This window comes from Aythya fuligula, chromosome 4 (assembly GCF_009819795.1).
Source record: "Aythya fuligula isolate bAytFul2 chromosome 4, bAytFul2.pri, whole genome shotgun sequence".
Classification (NCBI taxonomy): Eukaryota; Metazoa; Chordata; class Aves; order Anseriformes; family Anatidae; genus Aythya; species Aythya fuligula.
The window spans coordinates 51,230,612-51,252,865 of record NC_045562.1 but is presented as its reverse complement, the minus strand read 5'-3'; the positions used below and the strand labels follow the sequence as shown (position 1 = coordinate 51,252,865).

Below are 22,254 nucleotides of genomic sequence, written 5' to 3'. Positions count from 1 at the left end.
TGTAGTCATATACCTGTTACTTATTTTTTTATTATTATTTTATTACAAGCCATTAGGCAAATAAAAGGTAAGTTGCATAATCTAATTTTGTTAATAGAACTTAATGCAATTCTAGGCAATCTAAAAATAAATAAATAACCTTTTACCCCTCCAACAACCATAAACAAACTGTAATAAGGCTATCAGAAAATACACTTCAGAAAACTGCCAGAAGTGCAAAGAGTCCATACAGTAAAGCACATGGGTATGCAATAAGAAGCTGCTGTCCTTCCATGGCCAAGGCAGAAGTAAAAATTTTGGACGCTGACAAACTGCACCATCCAATAATAAACAGGGCTAACAAAGTTCCCAGGATCCCCCTAGAAAATAAAAAAATAATAATAAAAAAAGAGTACAATTTTTAGCACATGTAGTATCAAATCTTACCAAACTTAGAAACTCAAGCTCACGTCTGGCAACTCATTACTGGTAAGGCTGAAGGCAGTGGCAGAACCAAGGACTGACTGACATAACAGAAGTCCAATCAGAAAATAAATAAATAAATTAATTAATTAAAATATTAACAGGTAATTTCTTCAGTGTGGATAAGAATAGCAGCTTCATCAGTCATACTGATGGAAGGAGAAGTGTATTTCCAGGTAAGTCTTCTGGGGCTCCATCAGATGCAGCAGCTGAAGATCTTTTTTAAGTTAGTGAAAATCTTATTGCAGCCAAAAATCATCAAGCAGAATTTGTTAGGATTTGTAATGGCACTACAAACCTAGTCTTCTATCGGCAGCCTGGTGACCTGGAAGCAATATATTTTTGTAATATGTGTCAAAGGTTTGAAGCGTGTCTCAGATTCTGAGGTGCAGCAGTGTGGCTCTTAAAGACTTACACCCTGGCTGACCATACAGTAGGTGTCAACTGGCTCCCAGGAGAGAGTCCAGCTGGTCTTTTGCTCATGAAGAAATCCTTCTCCACACTGTGGCTTTCTACATGGCCCTTTGGTGACAGATGAGCTATTCTGAAGTTAAATTTTGCTGTTTCTCAGGTGCAGGGTGGCCAGGAGAACTGATAATTATGGGACTGTGGTCAAAAGCCCACTGAAAAATTCTGGCAGATTATAAAGACCTCACTATTAAACCCTGTAGGAGCAAGACCATGCCAATAAATAATGTTTCACATATGCTTTATTTGCACTCTGTATTTGCAGTCTTCTTCTGTAAAATGCATGAGCTCATGCGTGTAACATGCTGCTGAGGTGCATAATGAGATCTGCTGCATTACACACGTTCACTGTGTCAATCTCAAAGACCTTCAGAATGAATGAACCTTTGCCACTTGCTAAATGATTTCCTGGTGCTCTATTCTTTCAAACCATCAGCAAAACAGAAGCAGAAGTGAGAAACAGACTACTTATACCTCCTTAGGCTCATTTATCAAAAATAATCTCCACTAATCTTGTTATTGCATCTAAACCATGATGAGTAAAGCTCTCCTTATTTAAGGACCTCAGTTTACTTAATGCAGTTGTATCACATAAAATTATACTACACTTCTTGGCAATACAGTTGCCAGGCCAATACTTGGTGTTCTCAACTCTTGTGACTTTGTGGGAGAAAGGAGAAAACTGATTTTAAGATGACTCAGCACCTCCTTGCAACTCCAGTCCATTAGAAATAAAACATTAAAGACTGTGTGGTTTAGTATTCTCAGCTGAAGTGTTCTTTTATACCTGTACAGTGGTATTCAGGGAAATTAGACTGGGCCCTGAAAACCAAGCCTCTGCTCCAAGTAGAGATTCTACAGTGCTCACTTAAACATCTAGCCAGAAATTCAGAGCTGGTATGTATGGCTCTGTGAGCAGGCACCCATGGTGTCAGAGGGTTAGGATGTAACAGGAACACACTGCCCAATGATAATTTTCAGCTAGTATAACGTCTGTTTATGGGGCTATCATAATAACGTCTGTTTATGGGGTAGCATAATTTAGAGCTGTGGCTGTTCGACCACAAGGCCTCTCATGGTTTGTTTCAGGACTGAAAGTGAGCAAGGATGGAAAGGTGACATAAAATCATTTTGCAGCCGAGATATGTCTGTGCACTTATATATTCAGTCCTTGATCTAACAGTGATTTAACTGCCAATGGGAATGGTCTAGCTTTAGCAAAGAGCATGTGTCTGGTGTGTCCATGAGGCTCAAATCCTCATGCACAGGAGAGGGACAAGAAGGAGGTATTGTGCTCACAGTGACCTAGAGGACTGAGGGTGTAATGACATGAAGGATGAGTTGGGGTAGGCAGACATAAGTGGTGCCTCTCCACTTTTCTCTCTCACAACTTTCAGATATGGTCACCACACGGATCCTTTTCATCAGCTGGGTCTAAGAATTCCTTTTGCCTGTTTTACACTCACTTCCTTCACTGTTTAGTCAAGGAGATGCCATGGCTAGTCTGTTCATGGATTTGATAGTGAAGACTTACTCTTTTTTTTTTTTTTTTTTTTTTTTTTTTTTTTTTTTTTTTTTTTTTTTTTTTTTTTTCCCAGGAAAAACATGTTCTGATATTTCTCCCAAAAAGGTTGCCTAATCAGCTTGGGCTCTGATATGATATGAGCATACATGTATATAGGCACAAGTAAAGCTCTGAGGCAGTCTGTTTCCACACAAGTCTGAATAACAGAAATGGTCTTCTATTTGGTGCCATTCAACAACCAACATATGTCAACATGTTTCATTTTTTTGCTTCATTCCTATTTAACACTGAAATAGCTAATCATAAATACCACAATTGTTGCATTACTATCTGTCTTTGCATTTGAAAAAAAAAAGATCATTGCTGTATCTCCTCTGCTATTTTAAATAACTTTTAAAATTAAAAATAATGAGACATTGGATTTAAAAGTTGCCACTTGATTTTAAAAGCCTTTTTGGAATAGATAACCTCAGTACTTGCTATGTTCAAGCAGTTTAATATAGTGAATGAGAAAGGACTGGAGAATGCTGTAGACAGCCACTAAATATTCATTTCAGAAATAATGGCTTAATTTTGTAAAGCCTACCTCAGTACACTATTTATGGATTTTCAAAAGATGTGTTTTCTCTAAATTCACAGCATTTTACAAGCAAATAATCATGCTTGGGAATTCCTTGTATAGACAACAGTACCCTGTGCAGTTCTAACAGCTGGTTTCGAGTTAGCCCCATCTGTCCTATGATTACATATCAACACCTTTTATTCAGGTGGATTATTAAACAGGTTAATCAAGCAAATATGGGAAGCATAGGAGAACAGAGAGTGAGTGGTTTCTTTGGTGTCACTGCTGTCCATCTTGTCAAGGACAGCTCAGAAACACTTGAATACACGGAATATGGTCAGGCTAACCCATCATAGCACTGCAGAAACATGCAACAAGGATTGTGCTAAAATCTTGATACCACTATATCATTTCTTTAAAAAAATAAATGCATACATAAAATTGCTGCTTTACCATGTAAAGCAAGGTCAAAACAGGGTCACCTTCTTGCTCATCAACTGGTAAGTCCCATAATTTGCAGACTGGAAGGTTTAAAACTTGTTCAGAAAGACTGAGGAGGAAAACCATTATTAACTATGTGTTAACTACAAAAAAAAAAAGCACTGCTCAAAGCCTTCAGGCAAGACCTGGAGCTTCCTTGTACTTTGCTGTATGTGAACAGGGAGGTCAACAATCTGTATCTCAAGAGGTTTACAGAATGAGAAGAAAGGAAAGGCTTGCATGCAAATTTCCTAATTCATATGTATATTACTGAGAACTCCTACACACACACACACACACACACACACACAAATACATACAACACTGCATTTGTTTTTTTCAAAGCAATTATACCATTACTATTATGACTATTATATCTTAAGCGTTTGTCCTAATACTCCAGATCATTAAGGGTTGCCTGATTATTTCATTCTGTCACACAGAAGTCAGTCTATAGAAGGAAAGGAAATACAAGGATGGGAGCTTGATACTATGAACAACAACAACAACAGCAAAAAAAAGGATCAGGAGAACCGGCTGTATAAAACCAAAGTCTGTGAATTGCTTTTAAAATTGATGCTGAGTTTAGACACTGTTGGCTCTTCAAAATAAAAAGCACATTTGAGGCTGCTGCAAAAATCAAAGCTACTCTCGGTCTAAGTGGAAAACAATGGATTTAAGAACTTTTATTAAAATAATTTTATACAACCTCTCTCAAACACAGACACCCCACCCTCTTCCATTTTGCCCATTTTCATCTATTCACACATATTTCATCTATTCACACAGAGAGAGAATGGTGTTTTTCTTCAGTAAAACTTGGAAGCCCAAATTCACTAGACAACTATTTCCAAAACTTTTTGCATGACACTAGCCTTCTAACATTCTGTGCTTCATATGAATCCTGCTGCCATGCACTGATACTTACTGTAGTGAGAAGACAACTGCAGCAGTGGACAGAATCACCATGGGTAGCAGGCAATATCCCAAAACACTTGCAACACAGCCATGTGAGACTCCAGAGATGCTCATCAGGTTCAGTAGTGCATGTATAGCAAGGCACCCAATGGCACTCACACCATACACATAGCCAAAGTGAACTTTTCCTGCCTGGAAAAAATATAAGCAAGTAAGTGTAGGAAGTGAAAAAGAGATTGAAAGATGGTGGGCTGTCAGAAGGCAAGCACTAAGTTTGTTCCTTTTTCTTTTTGACAATCCCTTTCTCCCCACTTTGCCTACATTGGTTCAAATGTAAATCATGACTGCTCCTTTTGGGTGATTTTTGCATCAAAACATTCCAAGATGAAATTGTGAGAATGCGCTTGTCACTAATGTAAAGTTATAAAGCTGTTTCTCAGTCTTACTGTCTTTGGACTCTGAGGTACAACATGAGTTGGTTAGAGAGCCTTGGAAAGGTCTAACTTGGAACAAACTGAGAAGAAATTATGGACATGGAAAACACATTTTTCCATTAGGAAAAAAATCTATTCTTTACAATTTCAAAGATATTAGAAATTAAAATCTTTACAATTTCAATACACAGGGCTGTGGAAAAGCATCCTAAGTAAAATGATAACCCCACTTACTTTATATGCTTTTCATTTTATTACAGCTTTAAGCAGGCTTTCAAACAAACAATCAAAAAAAAACACCTGTGCTTTTTTTTTTTTTTTTTTTTTTTTTTTTTTTTTTACACTACTGTAGTAGTAACTGTCAGCTTGTGTTCTTTTGTGCTTCAGTGAAAGAAAAATTCCCCAGGTGTTTTGTTGTTGTTGTTTGGTTGTTTGTTTTTCTTCCAGGTTTTATTCCTTTGTGTGAGTTTAGTGCCTGTGAAAGGTACCAGTCTGACAGCCTGGAGCCTGATGTTCTATAATTTATACACAAAACTAGTACAACAGTGGCCACAACACCACCAATTTCTTCATCTGCTGCCATAGTTTCAGAGGATCACCTCCAGACATGAGAGCATTGCTCACTCCCAATAGATTGTTAAATCTTTTCCCCTCTCTTCAAGGTTCTAACAAATGAACTACTGAATGCCAGGTATGCAATACCGTGATTTTAACATCTGTACATCAGAAATAACCAGTGATCTGGGATAAATATGGTTTTGTTCGTTTTGTCTTAGAACTTTGTATCCTGAAGATAACAAGCATTTATGAAGGAGATAGATCAAACCTGGGGCTCAACTCTCAACTCTGTACTGTGAAATAAACTCCTCAACTTAAAAAAGAAAAAAAAAAAGCTGGTGGCAGTGGTGCATCATCTCTTTAACACATAACAATACATATATACACACTTAAACCACAGGTGTGTTTGTGTATATACTTATATATTGCACATGTATTGCATAGGATAAAATGCATGAGAATCAAAACTAAGACAGGTTCCCAGCTTTAAATTAATTTTTTAGTTTAGGGTTGGATTCTCTTGTGACAGATAAGGTGGAAATATTATTGAAGATTTTTACTGGTTTGGAATATTTCCAAGTATCTTCTCCATGATGGTTAAGGAGGATTGAGAGGATCTACTCATCCACGTGTTTTAAATAATCCTGGGGGAAATCAACCATTTTTGAGAACCTTCCTTCTCTGCCCCACCTTCCTATATCGTTCTTTTGGTGGGAATCGATCACCATCTGCCAACAATATTTGAGCTGGGCAGATATAAAGCAATGCAGAGGAGAGAGCCTAATGTAGTGGTGACACAATATTGGAAGTCCTAAAGTTGCAGGTTTGTGCCAGCTCACTTACCAAGATAAGTGCCTCAGCTAGTAAGGCCTGCCACTCCATCAGCACTCTCACCCTGTAGTTTGACTCAGCCTGGCTCATTGCTGAACTCTCCTCTGGTTCCAGTCCTTGGGCTGAGGTTATGTACAGCCAGGTTGCCCATATCCTCACATTGTTCCAAGTGCTGGCCTTTCTCCTGACAGTGCATGCCACCATAAAGCATGGATAGAATAATCCATCCCTGAACTAGCAGCATCAGAAATCTTATTTAGGTACAGAGTCCTTTGCTTGCATTTCCATACTCCTGGTCTAAAACATTTAGGAAAGAATTGTTCACCAAATAAAATTAATGACAACTAGAGAAGGTGTGGAAGAGCAATACTAGCTCAGACTATCTTCTGCCACAATTGCAGTCATTAAAGTTTTGTAGTAAGCATAACATCTGCAGCTGTTTGGGGCAGCATTTACTATCAACCTACTAAGAAAAGCTCTGCCTCAAAGAGATACAACTACTGTAAACTAATATTTTAAGCTGTTTGTTTCAGTGTTTTTAATTATTCCACACAGCACTGTTTAGCAGCTTAATCTAAGACTACCAAATTACCGAGAGAGGGATGGCAGTAGCAGGAGCAGCCAACTGAAATCTCCACTTGGTGCAATGCTTGATTTGTGGTGCAGGGAACCAAGAGAGTGAAAAAAGCAGCTGAACGTGTTGGTTCCGATTCTCACTGTTCCTAACTTATGTAAATTCTACACTGACTCACGCACATGGGAATACTCCCAGTTCACAGCATTGTAAGCAAAACCCGAATCAGGCTTGATTAGCCTGGCAGGCTTTGATGAATTGAAAGCACTAAATTTGTCCTGCACAAGGAACAAGGTTAGAAGAAAGTCAGACCTTGTTTGCATCTGCCTGGAGTGGGTACTGCTACTCTTACTTTCAGGGTATGGAGAAGACCGATGACAAATGACTATGTAAAATGCAAAGCATGCTAACTTTCGCACTGCTGTTGTTTTTCTCCCTGCAATGGGGCTGCCCTGCTTGCTGCCAGCATACAGAAGACCAAGTCTTGCTGCCAGGTTAACAAAGCCTTTCTCCTTTTCTCTGTGTTTCAGAAGTAGTGCTACTGTTTGAAAAATATCTTTGCATATTTTTCAAAAATTAAAAAAAAAAAAACACCTACAAATAAATTATAAATTATTTTTGAAAATGAGCTCTCAACCAGATTATATTCCTGCTGTTATGAAAAAAGAATTCTTCAAGTACAGAAGGACATCATGTTGACATGGCTGAAGAGCCACTTTAGTATTCAAATGTATCCAAAATAAAAATGAACAGCATGAATTTATAAGATGGTGGTGGAAATCTCATATACATTTTTCTGTGAAGTTGTGGCACAAAAACACTAGACTGTGTCAGAGGAGCTCTTCTGACCAAAAGCTGGAGTACTGAAAATAGTTGTTTTTCTAATGACACTTAAAATGTTTAATATCTTAGAATAAATATCGTAATTAAAATGCTTTATTTTGATTATAGTAGTTAAATATTCATTACAATTTTTCACTGTCCATGAAGAAAAATCAACAGCAACTGTCTTTTTTTTTTTTATTTTTTTCCTTTTTGCTTTCCTTCCATCCTCCTGGCTATAATCAATTCAAAGCTTTTCCCATTATGCCTGTCTTCTCTGGCTTCCTACCTTCTTTTCCCTTTATTCCATTTCCTCCTGATGCTTTTACCCTTTTAAAAGATTTTTATTTTTATAGGGGCATAAATACTAACACTTGCCTTTTATATTGCAGTTCTCACATTCAAGGTACTGGACTGCCATTACAAATTGAGTAAGAACTTGCAGGAGTCTCCTGATTCAGCACTATTTATCATACAGGAAATGGAGAATTAGAGTCCCATTTCTCTCACCTCAGTTGTTAGAGCAGCAAAGCCCTTCCCAGAACAGTCCCATCTTATTCCAGTCCCATCTTATTCCTGTCAGACAAATTGTTGCCAACAATCAGAGCTGTACTTCGGCAGCACTGTAAAGCCCCTGTTGTCAGTGATAAATAGATGAATTTGGAGTAGTGTACAGTCTCTGTTTCAACATTCCTCCTGTATGAAAGCTCTATTCATAAAGACAAAAGAGGCTAAATCCAGGCTATCATATTTGTTTTTGCAGATGATATAAAAAATGAATATAAATTAAGAAAGTGATAGCAAAATTTATAGAAAGGTATTGCAAATTTGAGGGGGAAATGGAAGAAGTTTCGGTTTTATTTTTGGAATTATTTTAGTTACATAAAAGTATTTTTGATATTGATTTCTGAACTCCCCAGAATAACCATGAGGGAAGGTAATTTAAAAACAGTAGCAAGAGCATTAGAAAAACTGGTCTGGTGTGCCACACCTTTTTATTCCCTCCTTTGAAAACTCCCTGTAAGGTCCTATCTAGGTCACACTGCCATGTGTCAAGTGCTCAGAGCCTCTCCAATATATACACAGTGCAAATCTGTCCTTTGTTCATATCAAACACACTTCCCCCTCGTTCCCCCTCAAAAAAAAAAAAAAAAAAAATATATTATTTCCACTGTAAGTGATGTAATACATCACTTCACTTGTATTACATCCACATTACAATTAAGCATTATGTACTTTAAAGCAAGGAGACCTTTTATATAAAATCTCAGGACAAATGGCAGCAAATGACTCATTTTATGCCAGTACTACATCTTCTGTTATTTCACATACATTATCACCAAGGTGTTATCTTGTTAGAAGAGGAATCCCGTAAATTTCTAGCACATCCTACCAGCAGCAACGTTGCTCCAAGGGCCAAACAGAAAACCATAGGTCCTGTGAGGTCCGTCTCATTCATAATGCTGCCATCTGCAGGTTTCATCGGATTTAGAACTGTTAAGGTTTTTTGCCATATATGCTCAAAATTGATCCCAAGTTCTGCAATGAGAAATTCCATGACATTTAATTGCTTACAAGAAAACAACACTTTTACAAAAACTCATTACATACCACAAATCCCCAAAAGAACAAAACAAATTAATCGCTTTAATGAAGATAATATTGTAGGATGACATATACTGTAGTATGAACATGTTGTACCTGCTCATCCAGTATATTTGAGAGTCAGCTCTGATTTCAAATTGGCAATATTTATTACACCCAGTGAACCAAAAAATGCCTTTAGCATTTTGGAGTTAATATTTGTTTTCCTATATATATTTTTTAAAACTTATATATATATAAGCTACACTAAGTCAGATGTTGAAAAATATGTTAATTAACAGTAACTGCAGAATTCAAGATACCCTGAAACACTGAAGACACAGATATATGCTTTAATTCTGGTAAATCTGACAAGAGATGTATCTTAAGCCTGAAGTGCCAGAGGCACTTAAAAATGGCATTCTTCCCTTCAAGGCAAGTTAATAATTCTTCGTAGACTGCTTTATAAGCTTTTTGCATTTAAAAAGTAATTACTGAGAACCCCTGAAAAGAGAACAAAATTCTTCCCCATTAAAGCCAATGGGAATTCTGCCACTAACTTTACTGGGGCAAAGATTTCTCTTAAAACTTCTGTGGAAACACTTCAGCTTGCAAGAACAATCATTTTCCTTAAGATGCTCCAACAAGGAAAAGCTAGGTTCAGAACTGGGTGCCAGAATTACTGAAACTGGCAATGTGTTAGAATTGTTTGGAAAGTTAAATCTTTACCTTATTCCACCAATTCATCATTTCAAGCTGAGCCAAAACATTATATAAATAAAGTTGTTCTGTATTAAAATGTTTGTCTTTAGTCAGATTTAGTTGGCACACAGTCATGAACATCTCTGCAGCACTGTGGATCAGAAGCAGTTGTATTTCAGCATCCTTTTCACAGGGTGAGCTGCCTCTGGAGTTAAACACTTGGAGAACCAAGAACTGGAGGTGTAGCAGCTACCTGTTTCAAATCAAATGATCTTGCTATTTTTAAGTGTTTAGTAGTATTTTTGAAGAAGCAAAATATTCATTTGTCTTCTAGAATACAAGAGCAGGCTGCATATGCTCTTTTTATATGATCCTGAAGTAAGCACCAACAATTTCTCTCTCTCTCTCTCTCTTTTTTTTTTTTTTTTTAAATTTAATGCAGTACCAGTATTTTGTAAAGTAAATGATCATCTACAAATCAACCACTAACAGTAGGATGGTTCAATCATCATAAAGAATGATATTGTTCATGTAGATAAACGTTCAACTAATTGAAGCTGAATGCAGCTTTTTCAATTTCTTTCCCACTGAAGCAAACTATTTAGCATCTTTGAACTATTAAATTTATGACTAGATATGCAAAAGAAATTGTTATTAATGTTTATTAATTATAGATGTTCCAATATGCATGTAGAGTAAACACAGATTGGAGAAAATATTTGGAAATGTGAATGCAAAAATTGTTGTTATGCTGTCATCTAGTGGTAGTAAAGTATACACTCTATACGTCATAAGAACAAATGAATCCCTTCAGATCTCAGAAAAGAAAATGTAGGCTTGGGGACTAGGGACTGATGACTGAATTTCATACAGGCTGCATACACAGAAACAAGCTTAAGAGCCAGGCAGGGTAGTTCTGCTGTAGATGCTCTAGTGAGTGATGCAGGTTAGCAAACAAAAGCACATGTACATGCATCGTCCTTAGTTTTATTTTTTACCTTCTAGCAAAGGAGGTTCCTCGTCAAAACCATCAGTGTAGCTAAGGTGAGAGAGTGTGTTGGGACTGTATGTCGGCTGTAAAATCTGACCCGTGTAACTCTGAGAGGGCAGAAGCATTTCCGAGGGGACAAAAGCATTGGCTGGAGGTTGGTCTCCTCTCTGGCACCTGAGACAAGAAACAAACCGCAGTAAAACAAGTAATGGCAATGAGCAACTTCATGGCACCTTAGAATTGCTCAGCTGTGTGCCATGACTTACATTTTCAACTATTTTCAATAGTAGCACAGATACCAAAACTTTAGGGGTTAGAAAGGTTTAATTTTAAGTAATTATGACATGGTGAAAGTCTAGATGATCTGAAACTTCTTCCTGCTCTATTTTCTGTGATTCCCTAATTATTATTATATATGATTTTATTTCTGTATGACCAGAAGGCACAGGGACAGCTAGAGCCAATCTCTCATCCTTTAACTTCCATCTCAGTGCTTTAGCATTCTTTGTTTCCTTAGATTCTTTGTTTCTATTCTTTGTTTCCTTAGATTTTCCAGAAGTGATATACAGGTTCTGTAGAGCACTACCAGCACAGGCAAAAGTGACTAAAGAGCCTTGGCTGTTTAGCTTTAAGCAGTGGTTTTTTTTGTTCCTTTTTTTTTTTTTTCTTTTCTTTTTTTTTTTTCTTGCCAGGATACCTAACAAGACAACGGGGAGGAACGCTGTTGATTTGACCTGGTCTGTGCCATTTCAACTCTCTGCAAGTCCTGGGACCAGCCAGATCCATCAGTTGCTGAACAGGAAGACTGTAGCAATGTCCAGACTCCTGCAAGTAGAAATCTCCTTAAAGGGAAACTCAGAACTTCTTTTCTTCAGTGTCCCTCTCCCAGGGACAGAAGTCACCAAAAGATTTCAAAAAAATATATGGAAAAATGAAATAATGGGATTCTTTCCATTTGTCTACTGCATTTCTATTTCTCCCTTAAAACTTCAGCTGTGTTGATTACACAATCCTTCTGTTGCAATTGCATGCTTTTGTCATTAATTTCATCTGAATTTTTAAATATATATAAATATATGTATACATAAGCATACTTACTTTCTTCTTGCACTAAGATTTTCGCTAGACCCATAACTGTTGTAACCTTCTTCTTGGTCATCTATGGTGTAATTGGACTGGTAAAAGTCACAGTGAAACTGCTCAAAATTTGACATTCTGGTGAGAAAAAAGATGGTGAATATTGATAAAATAGTATTTTGAGCAAGGAAATATCTATGTTTTGACCTTTCCTAACCTGAAAAGGAAATAGTAAACTTAAAAGTTTACTACTATAACTAAGCCACAAACTCAAGAGAGGTTTTTTTTGTAGAAACTCATGATAAATTGGAACTTACAAAAATGGACTCTCTATTTTTTTCTTATATAAAAAGAGAAATTAAACATCTGTTACCACATTACTGTATAAAAAATTTACATAGAATAAGAATGGAGAAAGAAATTTACTCCAATAACTACCACTTGACATCCTGCTTTGTTAGTGTTATTAAAAATTACTTAAGTAATTTTGAAAGAATGCATATCGAGTAAACTCTTATTTTAAACCCTTCATTTTCTTATTTTAAAATAAAACTGTGGTCAAGTCTGAATGCTTACAAATTAGGGGATTTAAGAACTATTTTAGTTTTTAAAACCAATTACTATTTTTATCTTTCTGTGTTTTGCATTGTTACATATGACCATCTGAAAATACTGGGGAAAAAAAAAAAAAAATATATATATATATATATAGTCACAGAAATTGTGATTTACTTTCAAGGAAACTATATCTAGAATATTAAGAATACCAGGGAAACATTCTTACTGGTTAGCTACATGACTTTGAAGAGGATAGCATAGGAGGATTGTATATTAAAGAAAACAAGAAAAGATGTGGTAAACACATCTTTCATTCCTGCTGACCCATACTCAGCTCTGTATTCACAGGCTGATTAGACTAAGACAGGAAGAATTAGGCTGTTTTCTCTTCTATGAGGTAACCTAGGATATCTTTGAGGACTCACTCTTGTACATGAGGGTCCTTCCTGGTTTTGAACTATTTTAATTTTGCACACAATGGGACTACATTGCATATCCTGTGTATACGCAGGACTGGTTGTCTAGGTCATAAGTAAGCAGCATAAGAAATAAGAGGCACATTGGCTCTTGAAAACATCAGGTACCTTTGCTTTCATAGTCATACAGTGTCTTAAATTGCACAGATGTTTTAGTAATTCTTAGATTAGGTTTAGCTGTTTCTTATGTTATTAACACAGCTAACTATAAATCCACAGAACATCATCAAAATTACAAGGTATACTAAGATAATTAATTCCATGCCCTGAGTAAGAGTATCCATAAGATTAAGAACTGACTCTGTTTTACCTCATTGTTATCTTTATGATGGTCTTTACTTTTACTTCACTTTTTTTTATTATTATTATTTTATTTTATTTTATTTTACTTTGTGCTCATCTTTAGTCCCTCACATCAAGTGGCTAAGATCCCCTTGAGCCTTCAGACTTTGGTGTTTTAAGCAAAGTTCTGAGTGGGACCTTTGCCTAGATGTATACATCTATAATGCACAGATGAGGTATGTGTTTCACCAGTCAGCTAACATTTAAGTGGATAAACTCTGAAAACATATGAAGCTAAATGACCTGACTCATAACCATAACCATGTATGATTCACTTAGATTTTCACGTACGATATTACTGTCCCCTAATATTTCCTCTTTTCATTACTTTTGTCTTCTTTTCCAACATCCCATATGCCATTGGCCAAACACTCTTTTCACTTTTAGTGCATATCTACATTTATCAGGTACATAGTGCTTACAGAAAAGATCTTTGCAAATCTGTTTGTAAGGTAAAAGTTACGCAGATTAGTATTTCATCAGGGACCTTGAATACTGCATATTAAAGTTTCTAAACTGTATTCCATAGTCATGTTAAATCTGTGGTGTCCTAATTTCTTCATTTACCTGGAACATTCAAAGTAGAAATTAGACTTATATAATATTATTTTCTTTACTGCTGAGCAATCACGCAGGATTTCTAAATTTAGGAAAGAAAACAACTTCTATATTGTAAACATGAATTACTGCAAATTAATTGTACTAAATTATTGACTGTCATTTTATTTGTAATTTCAGACCAATTATACATTTGTTTAATAAAGATTTTACAAGGAATATATTTAAAAATTGTAGTTGGTACTTCCAGCCTAATAGTTCAATTACAGTAAGTCTCTAATGTCCTTTGCTATCACTATGAAGAATTAAATAATTACTTAACTAGGTATGCTGCAATCTGTGTGGTACAGTTCAGAAAAGATAAAAGTTATTTTCAAAAATGTTGGGGCTAAGGTTACTTACTTTTTAATGTATTCGATGGGAACTCCAGTCTGTTGAATTTACATGTTGGAAAACACCTAAAATATCCTCTTGCTTTTAACAGAGATGAGCTTAGTTCTATTTATAAGATTCTAAATTTGATCGTTGAACAGATGCATGCAAAGGAAAAAAAAACACACAACCTGTCAATATCATGGACAGCATTTAACAACACATGCAAAGGAGCTAACAACAATAAGCACAAAGGATAGAAATCTTAAAGGAAAGCAGAACAAAATGAGCAAACTGTGTTACATATATTTCAGCCCAATAATCTAGATTGCATTTTAGAGCTTCTTCATTATGTAGGTATTTATAAAGATCCTGCTAGAGCCCTCATAAGCTAAGGTTTTAGACATTAAACAATTAAAACAATACATAGTATTACCCCTTAAGGTAGTAGCGTAAATATATTTTTGGGGGGAGGGGGTATGCTTCTCGCAGTTATTCCTGTAGGGTATATTTTGGGCCTTGCATATGTAGCCTTAAAGCTGTTCTTTGTGGCTGGCAGAAGGACATTTTGGTTGTTGCATGCATCTTGGAGGGAACATGATGCTTGCTGGGACCATAACAGCAGACAGAGAAAGAACAGAAGTGTTTAAAACACAGGTCCATCCCAAAGTCAAAGGCACATCGAGACACATTCCCCTGCCCCACTGCTTCAGCCCTAGGGTTGAAGAGGGTCTGTCACAGCACAGCACCCACCACACCACAGTTGTGGCAAGTCTTCATTTAATAGATGATGAACCCTCTTCATTACTATTAGAGGGCCTTTGATTGTACAGACATGAAAGCCTAGTTAATTTTATTTTATTTTTTTCTTCCCCGCACAGCACCCCTCCACTTTTCTGACCCATTATACACAAAGCCTTAGGAACTTCTCTTCTACAGTCCTAACAGCTAGAAAACCTACAGCACAAATTTTGAAACAGTACTTAAATTTCAAAGAAAGCTTTCTATTTCCAGATACTTTAATACCAGGTACTCAACCAGTCATAACAGGTGCTGCCTTTTTCACTTATTTATTGGATAGTTTCTCAATGAGCACTTAGACTGGTTAATTTAAAGAATGGGGCATTAAATGGGATGCATTATCAGACCATTAATCTGTGCCTCAGGTGCATACTAAATTCTGTGAGGTTGAAGGCCAAATGACTTCCATTTCATTAGGAGAATAATCATGCCCTGGTGGTACATGACCTACAGACAATTATAATATAGGTGCATTTTCAAAGAATCAAAAATGAAGTATACTAAGTTTTAATTCAGTACGTATCCCCAAAAGAAACCAGAACCGAGGGACAGTGGTAAGTAGTAAAATAAAGCATCTATTTCTGCTAATTTGGGGGTAAGTTAACTATGGTATTTGTTATAGCTGTTGTTAAGAGTCCCTCATGCTGTTAATTTTTTTGTCACGCCATTTCCATGTTGCTGTAAGGTGAATTTTCAGTTCTTAGCAAATTGTTAATTTTGAGAATGGTTAATCATCTTTATTTAGACAGTAGTGTTTAATCTTATTTATAACAAATCAGGGTGGGGAATGATAAAGGATTAGCTTCTACCCTTGGGGAAGATAATTCTTTTTTTTTTTTTTAATTTTATTATTAAAGGGATAGAAGAATAAAGAATACTTGCTTGTTAGGGTTATGCCTCTGTAATTACAAATAATGGTATGGCTACTTTTACTACTTTCAATTAGAAGCAGCCATACAAATAAATAAATATGCACATACATATATGTATACATGTATACAAATATGTGCATACATATATGCATACTGGCTGCTAGATAAGGACTTAGAATAATTACCACACTTTGAAGAAGGAATAGCAATAGGAAAAAAAATACAGTGACTGGGAGAAGGGACTTGTTGAAGAATATTTTAATAGCTGTCTAACATATAAAAGTTAGAAAAGAAAGCCATGGGTAGATTTAAAATATACATATTTTGAGAAAATAAAATTGAAATATGTATATATTTAAATCAATATATAAAATTGAAATACTATATGCCTTATACATATTATACTTTAACTTACACTTACTTTAACTTAACTTACATGAATATCCCTGTGTATATAAACATATAAATGTACAACTAATATACAAACATGGAAAATGCTACTAGTTAGAAATGATGATGCAGAAAACTGATTAAACAATAAAAAGAAGAATAAGTATTTGATAGAAAAATGATCGACAGAAACAAAGAATTTCCAAGTTTATTAGAAACAGGCAGAATAGTACCAATACTGTCACTCTTCTACCAGAAGAAAAACTGATCAATAAAACAAAAAGACAGAAATGATCAATTAAAAACTATAAATGATGTTTTATATTCTATTTACATAGAGCATATTCAAACATTTTCTTTCAGATACATATTTTAAAATTCTGCATCTAAGAGTTTTGGAAAAAACTAATTAAGAACTTTCTACACTGAGAAGTTACAAATCAACAGAAAAGTTTGAAAAGACCAAAAGTAAGTAAAAATGCCATTTTGTAAAAGACTAATGAGATGCCCTGAGTAATTATTGGCCCTTCAACATGAGATTAATCCCAGCAAATTATGGGCTCAAATAATAAATAACTGAATCGATGAATCCAATCAAAGTGGTCTTTTGGAAACTAGGTAATTTCAAACTAATTTATTTTTTAAATGAGATTTGTATTTGGGAAAGGTAACCACGGATGACCTATATTTATACAAGACATTTTACTTGATTTTACTTCAATAAATATAGAACCATCACTACTTAATAGGAGAGCCATTATACTGATTAAATACTTGCTATCTGACATCTCTCAAATGCAATTGTAAAAGGGGGAGGTGACTTTCTAATGGTTTCTTGCAGGACAGAAGTTTTGCAAAACTAACTTTGCAAAACTTGAACCCTTGACACCTTGAAGCAAAATCTATTAATCAGAGACAGTTACAGGGTGATTTTGCCAGAATCTGTTAGGATAAAATAGACAGCAAATAACTAGGAGATTCTTTACTTTTAGAAGAGATTCTAAAAGTAAAATGAAACTCAATGAGTTTGGAAACTTTCACAGTGACACCTACATCTGACCACAGAGAAGTTTACCTCTGTGTTCATGTACATGTGTTCATGCTCACAACAGATGACTATCACAAACACTAAATACTGAAATTTGGTCTGAAAAGAGCACATACTCAATATTTATTGGCACAAGGCAGTAGACAGAGCAAAGGGATGCCTGAGCTGAATATTCCTTCAGGTGACAGATGTCACTGACCCACCGCAATGGGGAAGGCTGGCACACATAAGGAAAAAATAAAGTGCTGTACCTCAAGGTTTTAGAATACAATGAATACAACTGTAGAACACAAAGAATACAACGACACTTTCTTTGACTGACAGGTAGACAAGATGTTAATAATTCAGTGGAAAAAATAAATGGATGAGGTCTAACCATGAAAAATGAAAATAAGGATTGAAGATGGTGAGTATTAAAAAGATGACTAACATACATGAAATACGTGGAAAAAAAATCTACAAGAAAGACAGAACCTATTCTCTAGTTTTTTGTTGACTACTTTTCCTATGTATTCCTGATTTTTCTATCACACACACACACAAAAGAATGAAAAGACAAAGCAGGAAAAAATAAAATAACATCAGTTTTCAAAGAAGACAACTTCATTTTCCTTTTTATTTTTTAATTAAAGTATTTTAAAAATTTGTAATGATTTTTTTTTTTTTTTTTTAAATTTAGATAACACAAGATTAAATGGAACAACATAGCCATGGAATGGCTATAGAATTCTGGCTATATAGAATGGCCATGGAATTCTGGCTATAGAATGAATCAGCTGCTTAACCCTATATTTATTACTCAAATTTAACTGATGACCATGGCAAATCCATTATAATAATTAGTCAATTATTCTGTATTTTTTTAAATGTAAAAATTAATCACGTTAAGGATTAATTCAGTAAGCTTTAAACTGAATTACTTACATTAACAGGTCCTATGAATAATTTTATAAGTGGGACATTATTTAAATATGTTATTAAAGAAAAGAGGAAAATTTAATTGCTGAGAAATATACCATTTAATACTTCTACAAAATAATTTTTTACCAAATTAATTATTTAAAGTGTCTACTAAATTTTATGCATACAGGGCTCACAGCCATTTTAACATCCTAATTCTTTCTTATGATAGGTCTTCAGAGAGTGGGTAAGAGGACGAAGAAAAAAAAAAAAAGGAAGTAAAATCCAAATGAAGTAGCAATTGCATTCTCTATGCTGAACAGTTTGTTACATTTGAACAAACAAGTGAGAAGTTATGTGTTTCTGCATGGCTGGTTTTATGTATCAATACTCACTAGCAGTCAAAAACAATGGAATGGTGTTTGAAATTATTAGGAAAGGAGAAGACAATAAAACAGAACATCATTACACCACTCTATAAATCTGTGGTTCACTGACAGCTTGAATAGTGCATAAGTCTCATTCTGCTATCTTATGTCCTGAGAGAAGGGCATGAGAGGAGGGGCATGGAATAGGTTCCACATGAGGAACAACCAGGTCAGCAAGGAGCTCTTGGCCTGGAAAAGCAAAAATTGGTGGAGGGGTTATATAAAGTGGTTTACAAAATTATGAGTGGCATGGTGGGTAGGGATAGACTGACTCTATCTTTTTGAAGAATAAAACCCACAAAGTGATAGTATTAGGTTAAAAAATAAAGAAACAAAAGGTAAAGGTGCATGGGTTTCACAGGAAGTTATGCACGTAGAATATTTGTATGAATCTAGAACAAGTCCATGAAAGATAAATCCACTAAGACTTACTAAATACAGACAAACAGTATGCAATTCAAGAAGTCCATGAGCTAGTAAGCGTAGAAGACTAAGAAAGTATTGAGAGGAAACACTCATATTCTTTCCCTTGCATCCAGTCACTGTCCTTAATGAAGACAGAAATTTAGCCTAAACAGACTTTCTCTTTTTACTCATATGGTCAGTCTTACTGTTGATAAGCAGCATGGTGCAGTAGTCTTTTATCTATAGAAAACAAGATTCTCAGAAAAGAAAAGCTAATAATAAATAAATAAATATATATTTGGTGTGTATGTGATTTATTTTTTTTTCCACATACTTTCTGTTGTGTCACAGTCTAGTGCAGTTTCTTTCAAATCTTCTTGTGGAGACATTAGAGAGGCATGAAAAGGATATGTATCTACACTCCAGGAGAGCTCAAATTTGAAATTAAAATAAATCACAGTTAAGGAGGAAGAAAAGAAAACTCATTTTCTGAGGTATACTTTTTGAAGTGAAGGTATCTAGCATTATACTAACAGAATTTATATTTCTAGTAGTTAACACACAAAAATACATTAATCTTTTACCTTTTTCTGTAGTAACTTCTGCACATTAGACCACGAAGTTGTTCCCCCCCTCCCCCCCCAGGAAGCCAGTAATGTTACTGTTTTAGTTTAAAAGAGAGTTTAGGCAACCTATTAAAATGTACTCAGTCAACAATGTATGTGGGAACAGAATTTTAAACTTCTGAGACAGACCTAGGACAGAGTTTTACTACTATTCATAGAAATGTTGGTTCTGTGACAAGTTTTCTATAAGACCACAAGCTTTAAAATAAAACGTCATGCTTTTTAACAAGCACAAGCTATTCAACATTTGAGAAGTATTGTTCCTTACTTATCATAGGGGTTTTCGTAGGGTAGCTAAACTGCAACCATGCATCCTACATAATCCCCATGAATCTTCTGAAACTGTACTGAGAAGAGGAGAGATGATAACATTTCAGCAAAAAGTTTTTTCTATGTGGAGGTCATAAAGCTCCTAAGGGCAAACTGTAATTATTTCTTCAGAATAAGCACACATGGGCTCATATGCTCTAAAGGTTTCACAGGAGCAGCTGCAGCATTTTGTGTCCATAATCTGTGGATCATGAGTTGCCTAAAAGGAATGTTATCTCCAGAAAGTGAGTTTGATTTTTTGGAAAATACATAGATGTATTCAGTATCCTTACAGGGCTTCTCAGGCAAAATTTCAGTTTCCTTCCTGTGCCTAAAGTAATTATGCACAGAGTAGTGTAGCCAGGCTTGGAGATATATAAAAAGCAGAAAAAAAGTTGTTGATGATTTGTAAAACAGACAATTGACCTCTGGAGTTATATGCTGCTTTGTTGCTGTTATTTTATGCATATAGTGGTTGTACAGGACAGAAATGATAGGAGAAGAGAAAAGCATGTGACAAAAGACTGAAAAGACTGTTGTTATTTTGCTCCCACAGGAAGGGAGGAAAGGGAAGAGGAAATAAATCCAAATCTTGGAAATAAACCTAAATCACAGGGAGAAAGCCTTTACAAATAATTAATCTGGGCCTCTTAATTAATTTCTCTTTAGCTGACCTTGCCAAAAGTCTGAGAGGTGTAACATAGGTCCTTCAAGCTCCTAACAGAGAAACGGGATAGTGGCACAGAGCATGTTCCCTTGTGCAGCAAAATCACACGTGAGGATGGCCTTTTTGGACCTTGTACAATTTGAATAGGAAAAACATAACCCATGTTTGTCCAGAAGTAAATTCCATACAGTGCCACAATGCTGGATACCAAATTGGAGCAAAAGAGATCTGAGTTCAGCATTCGTCTCAGCTAAGGTCATCCAGGGTACAGGCTTGTCGTGACACAGTGTGTGTTCAGTCATAATCCAAGCAACAGATTAGTGCTGTAACCCGTGCTGTAATTAAAGACCTTATATAAAGACCTTGTTGCTTATAAGTTTGTAAAATCTTAAGTATTGGGGCTTAGGTGCCCCATGCATCTAATTTTCAAGGCAAAGAAAATTCAGTGCAAAAAATCTTACTATTTTCTGATAATTATATTAGGAAAAATAAGATGTGGTTTATGAAAGAAAAAGTATTTAATCAAATAAATGTTAATGCATGAGAAAAAAAAAAAAAAAAAAAAAAGTGAATTTAAATCATATTTGTAAAGAGAAGCACACACCCAAACTTTTCAGCACCTGAATATCATTTAATATTTGTTTAGCCCAGTTCTTATGTGTTGTTACTTTTTACATCACTATAAGAGATGGATATAGAAAGAATATAAAAACTTAATGGCTAAGAGCCAACAGCATAAGTTCAAGAAACTAAGAGACTAAGGTATTTTTTCCTATCAAAACAGAAAAGATCCACAACAAAATAAAAACACAGTTATAGGTGTACAGATATCAGATACAAAAGTCTAATGGGAGAAATGCTTTTGGAAGTGCTTATTAAAATTATCACTATTCACTAGTAACTGCATTTAGAATTAAGCTGAGTAAGGAGAGAACAATAACTAGGAAGGGAAAAAATGTAAAAGTTTTATGGCAAGGTTTACTAGAATTCTTGTTGTATATCAGTTTATTCTTTTTGAATCCCGTTTTTGAAAGATAAAAAAGAAAAGCTTGTCATGAATTACATGATTAACCAACTCTTATTTATTGTTACTGATCGAAGAAGTACCCAGAAATATAACATGTAATTTTCAAACACATTCATTTATCTGGCTGGGCAAGTCAGGCAGCTTAGATATTGCTAGCTCAAGGGAAATCTACATGGACAATAATAATAATAATAGTAATAAACAATGGTACAGAAGACATGTATCCTTCTATTATTGTTGAAAATATAAAGTAGAGTTACAACTCTAATTCACAAGATATTAGGTTTTAAAAATCAAATCCTCAAAGCTGTCCTTTTGGAATATCTTTAAGTCTAATAGGAACAATCCTTTCTCTTCTGCTCAGAAACTTTTTTTTTTTTTTAACTTGTAACTGTTTTTTAGGCAATAACCATCAAAAAGATTTTAATTGTCCCTTCTCCACAGCTGGATGAATCAAGCTTTCTATCACAGACAAGTTAATGGGAAA

At 35.2% G+C, this 22,254-nt stretch overlaps 1 protein-coding gene across 1 annotated transcript; it reads right to left on the bottom strand.

The window, feature by feature from the left end:
• Positions 1-80: 80 nt before the first annotated feature.
• Positions 81-14,402, bottom strand: YIPF7 (Yip1 domain family member 7). The gene is made up of 6 exons (XM_032187112.1): positions 14,325-14,402; positions 12,010-12,126; positions 10,919-11,085; positions 9,028-9,173; positions 4,426-4,607; positions 81-359 (listed from the first exon to the last, which is right to left on the bottom strand). The coding sequence occupies exons 2-6, from the start codon at positions 12,123-12,125 to the stop codon at positions 197-199; spliced, it is 774 nt and encodes a 257-aa protein (XP_032043003.1). The 5' UTR covers position 12,126; positions 14,325-14,402; the 3' UTR covers positions 81-196.
• Between the last annotated feature and the right edge of the window lie 7,852 nt (positions 14,403-22,254).

Bases quoted from the DNA above. Each gene is read 5' to 3' on its own strand.
- YIPF7 (XM_032187112.1), bottom strand. From the start codon at position 12,125: ATGTCAAATTTTGAGCAGTTTCACTGTGACTTTTACCAGTCCAATTAC. The intron at 9,174-10,918 runs GTAAAAAATAAA...TTCTCATTGCAG, and splicing joins GGAACCTCCTTTGCTAGAAG to AACTTGGGATCAATTTTGAG. The intron at 360-4,425 runs GTAAGTATCAGT...TTTATTTTCTAG, and splicing joins GCAGTTGTCTTCTCACTACA to GGGGATCCTGGGAACTTTGT.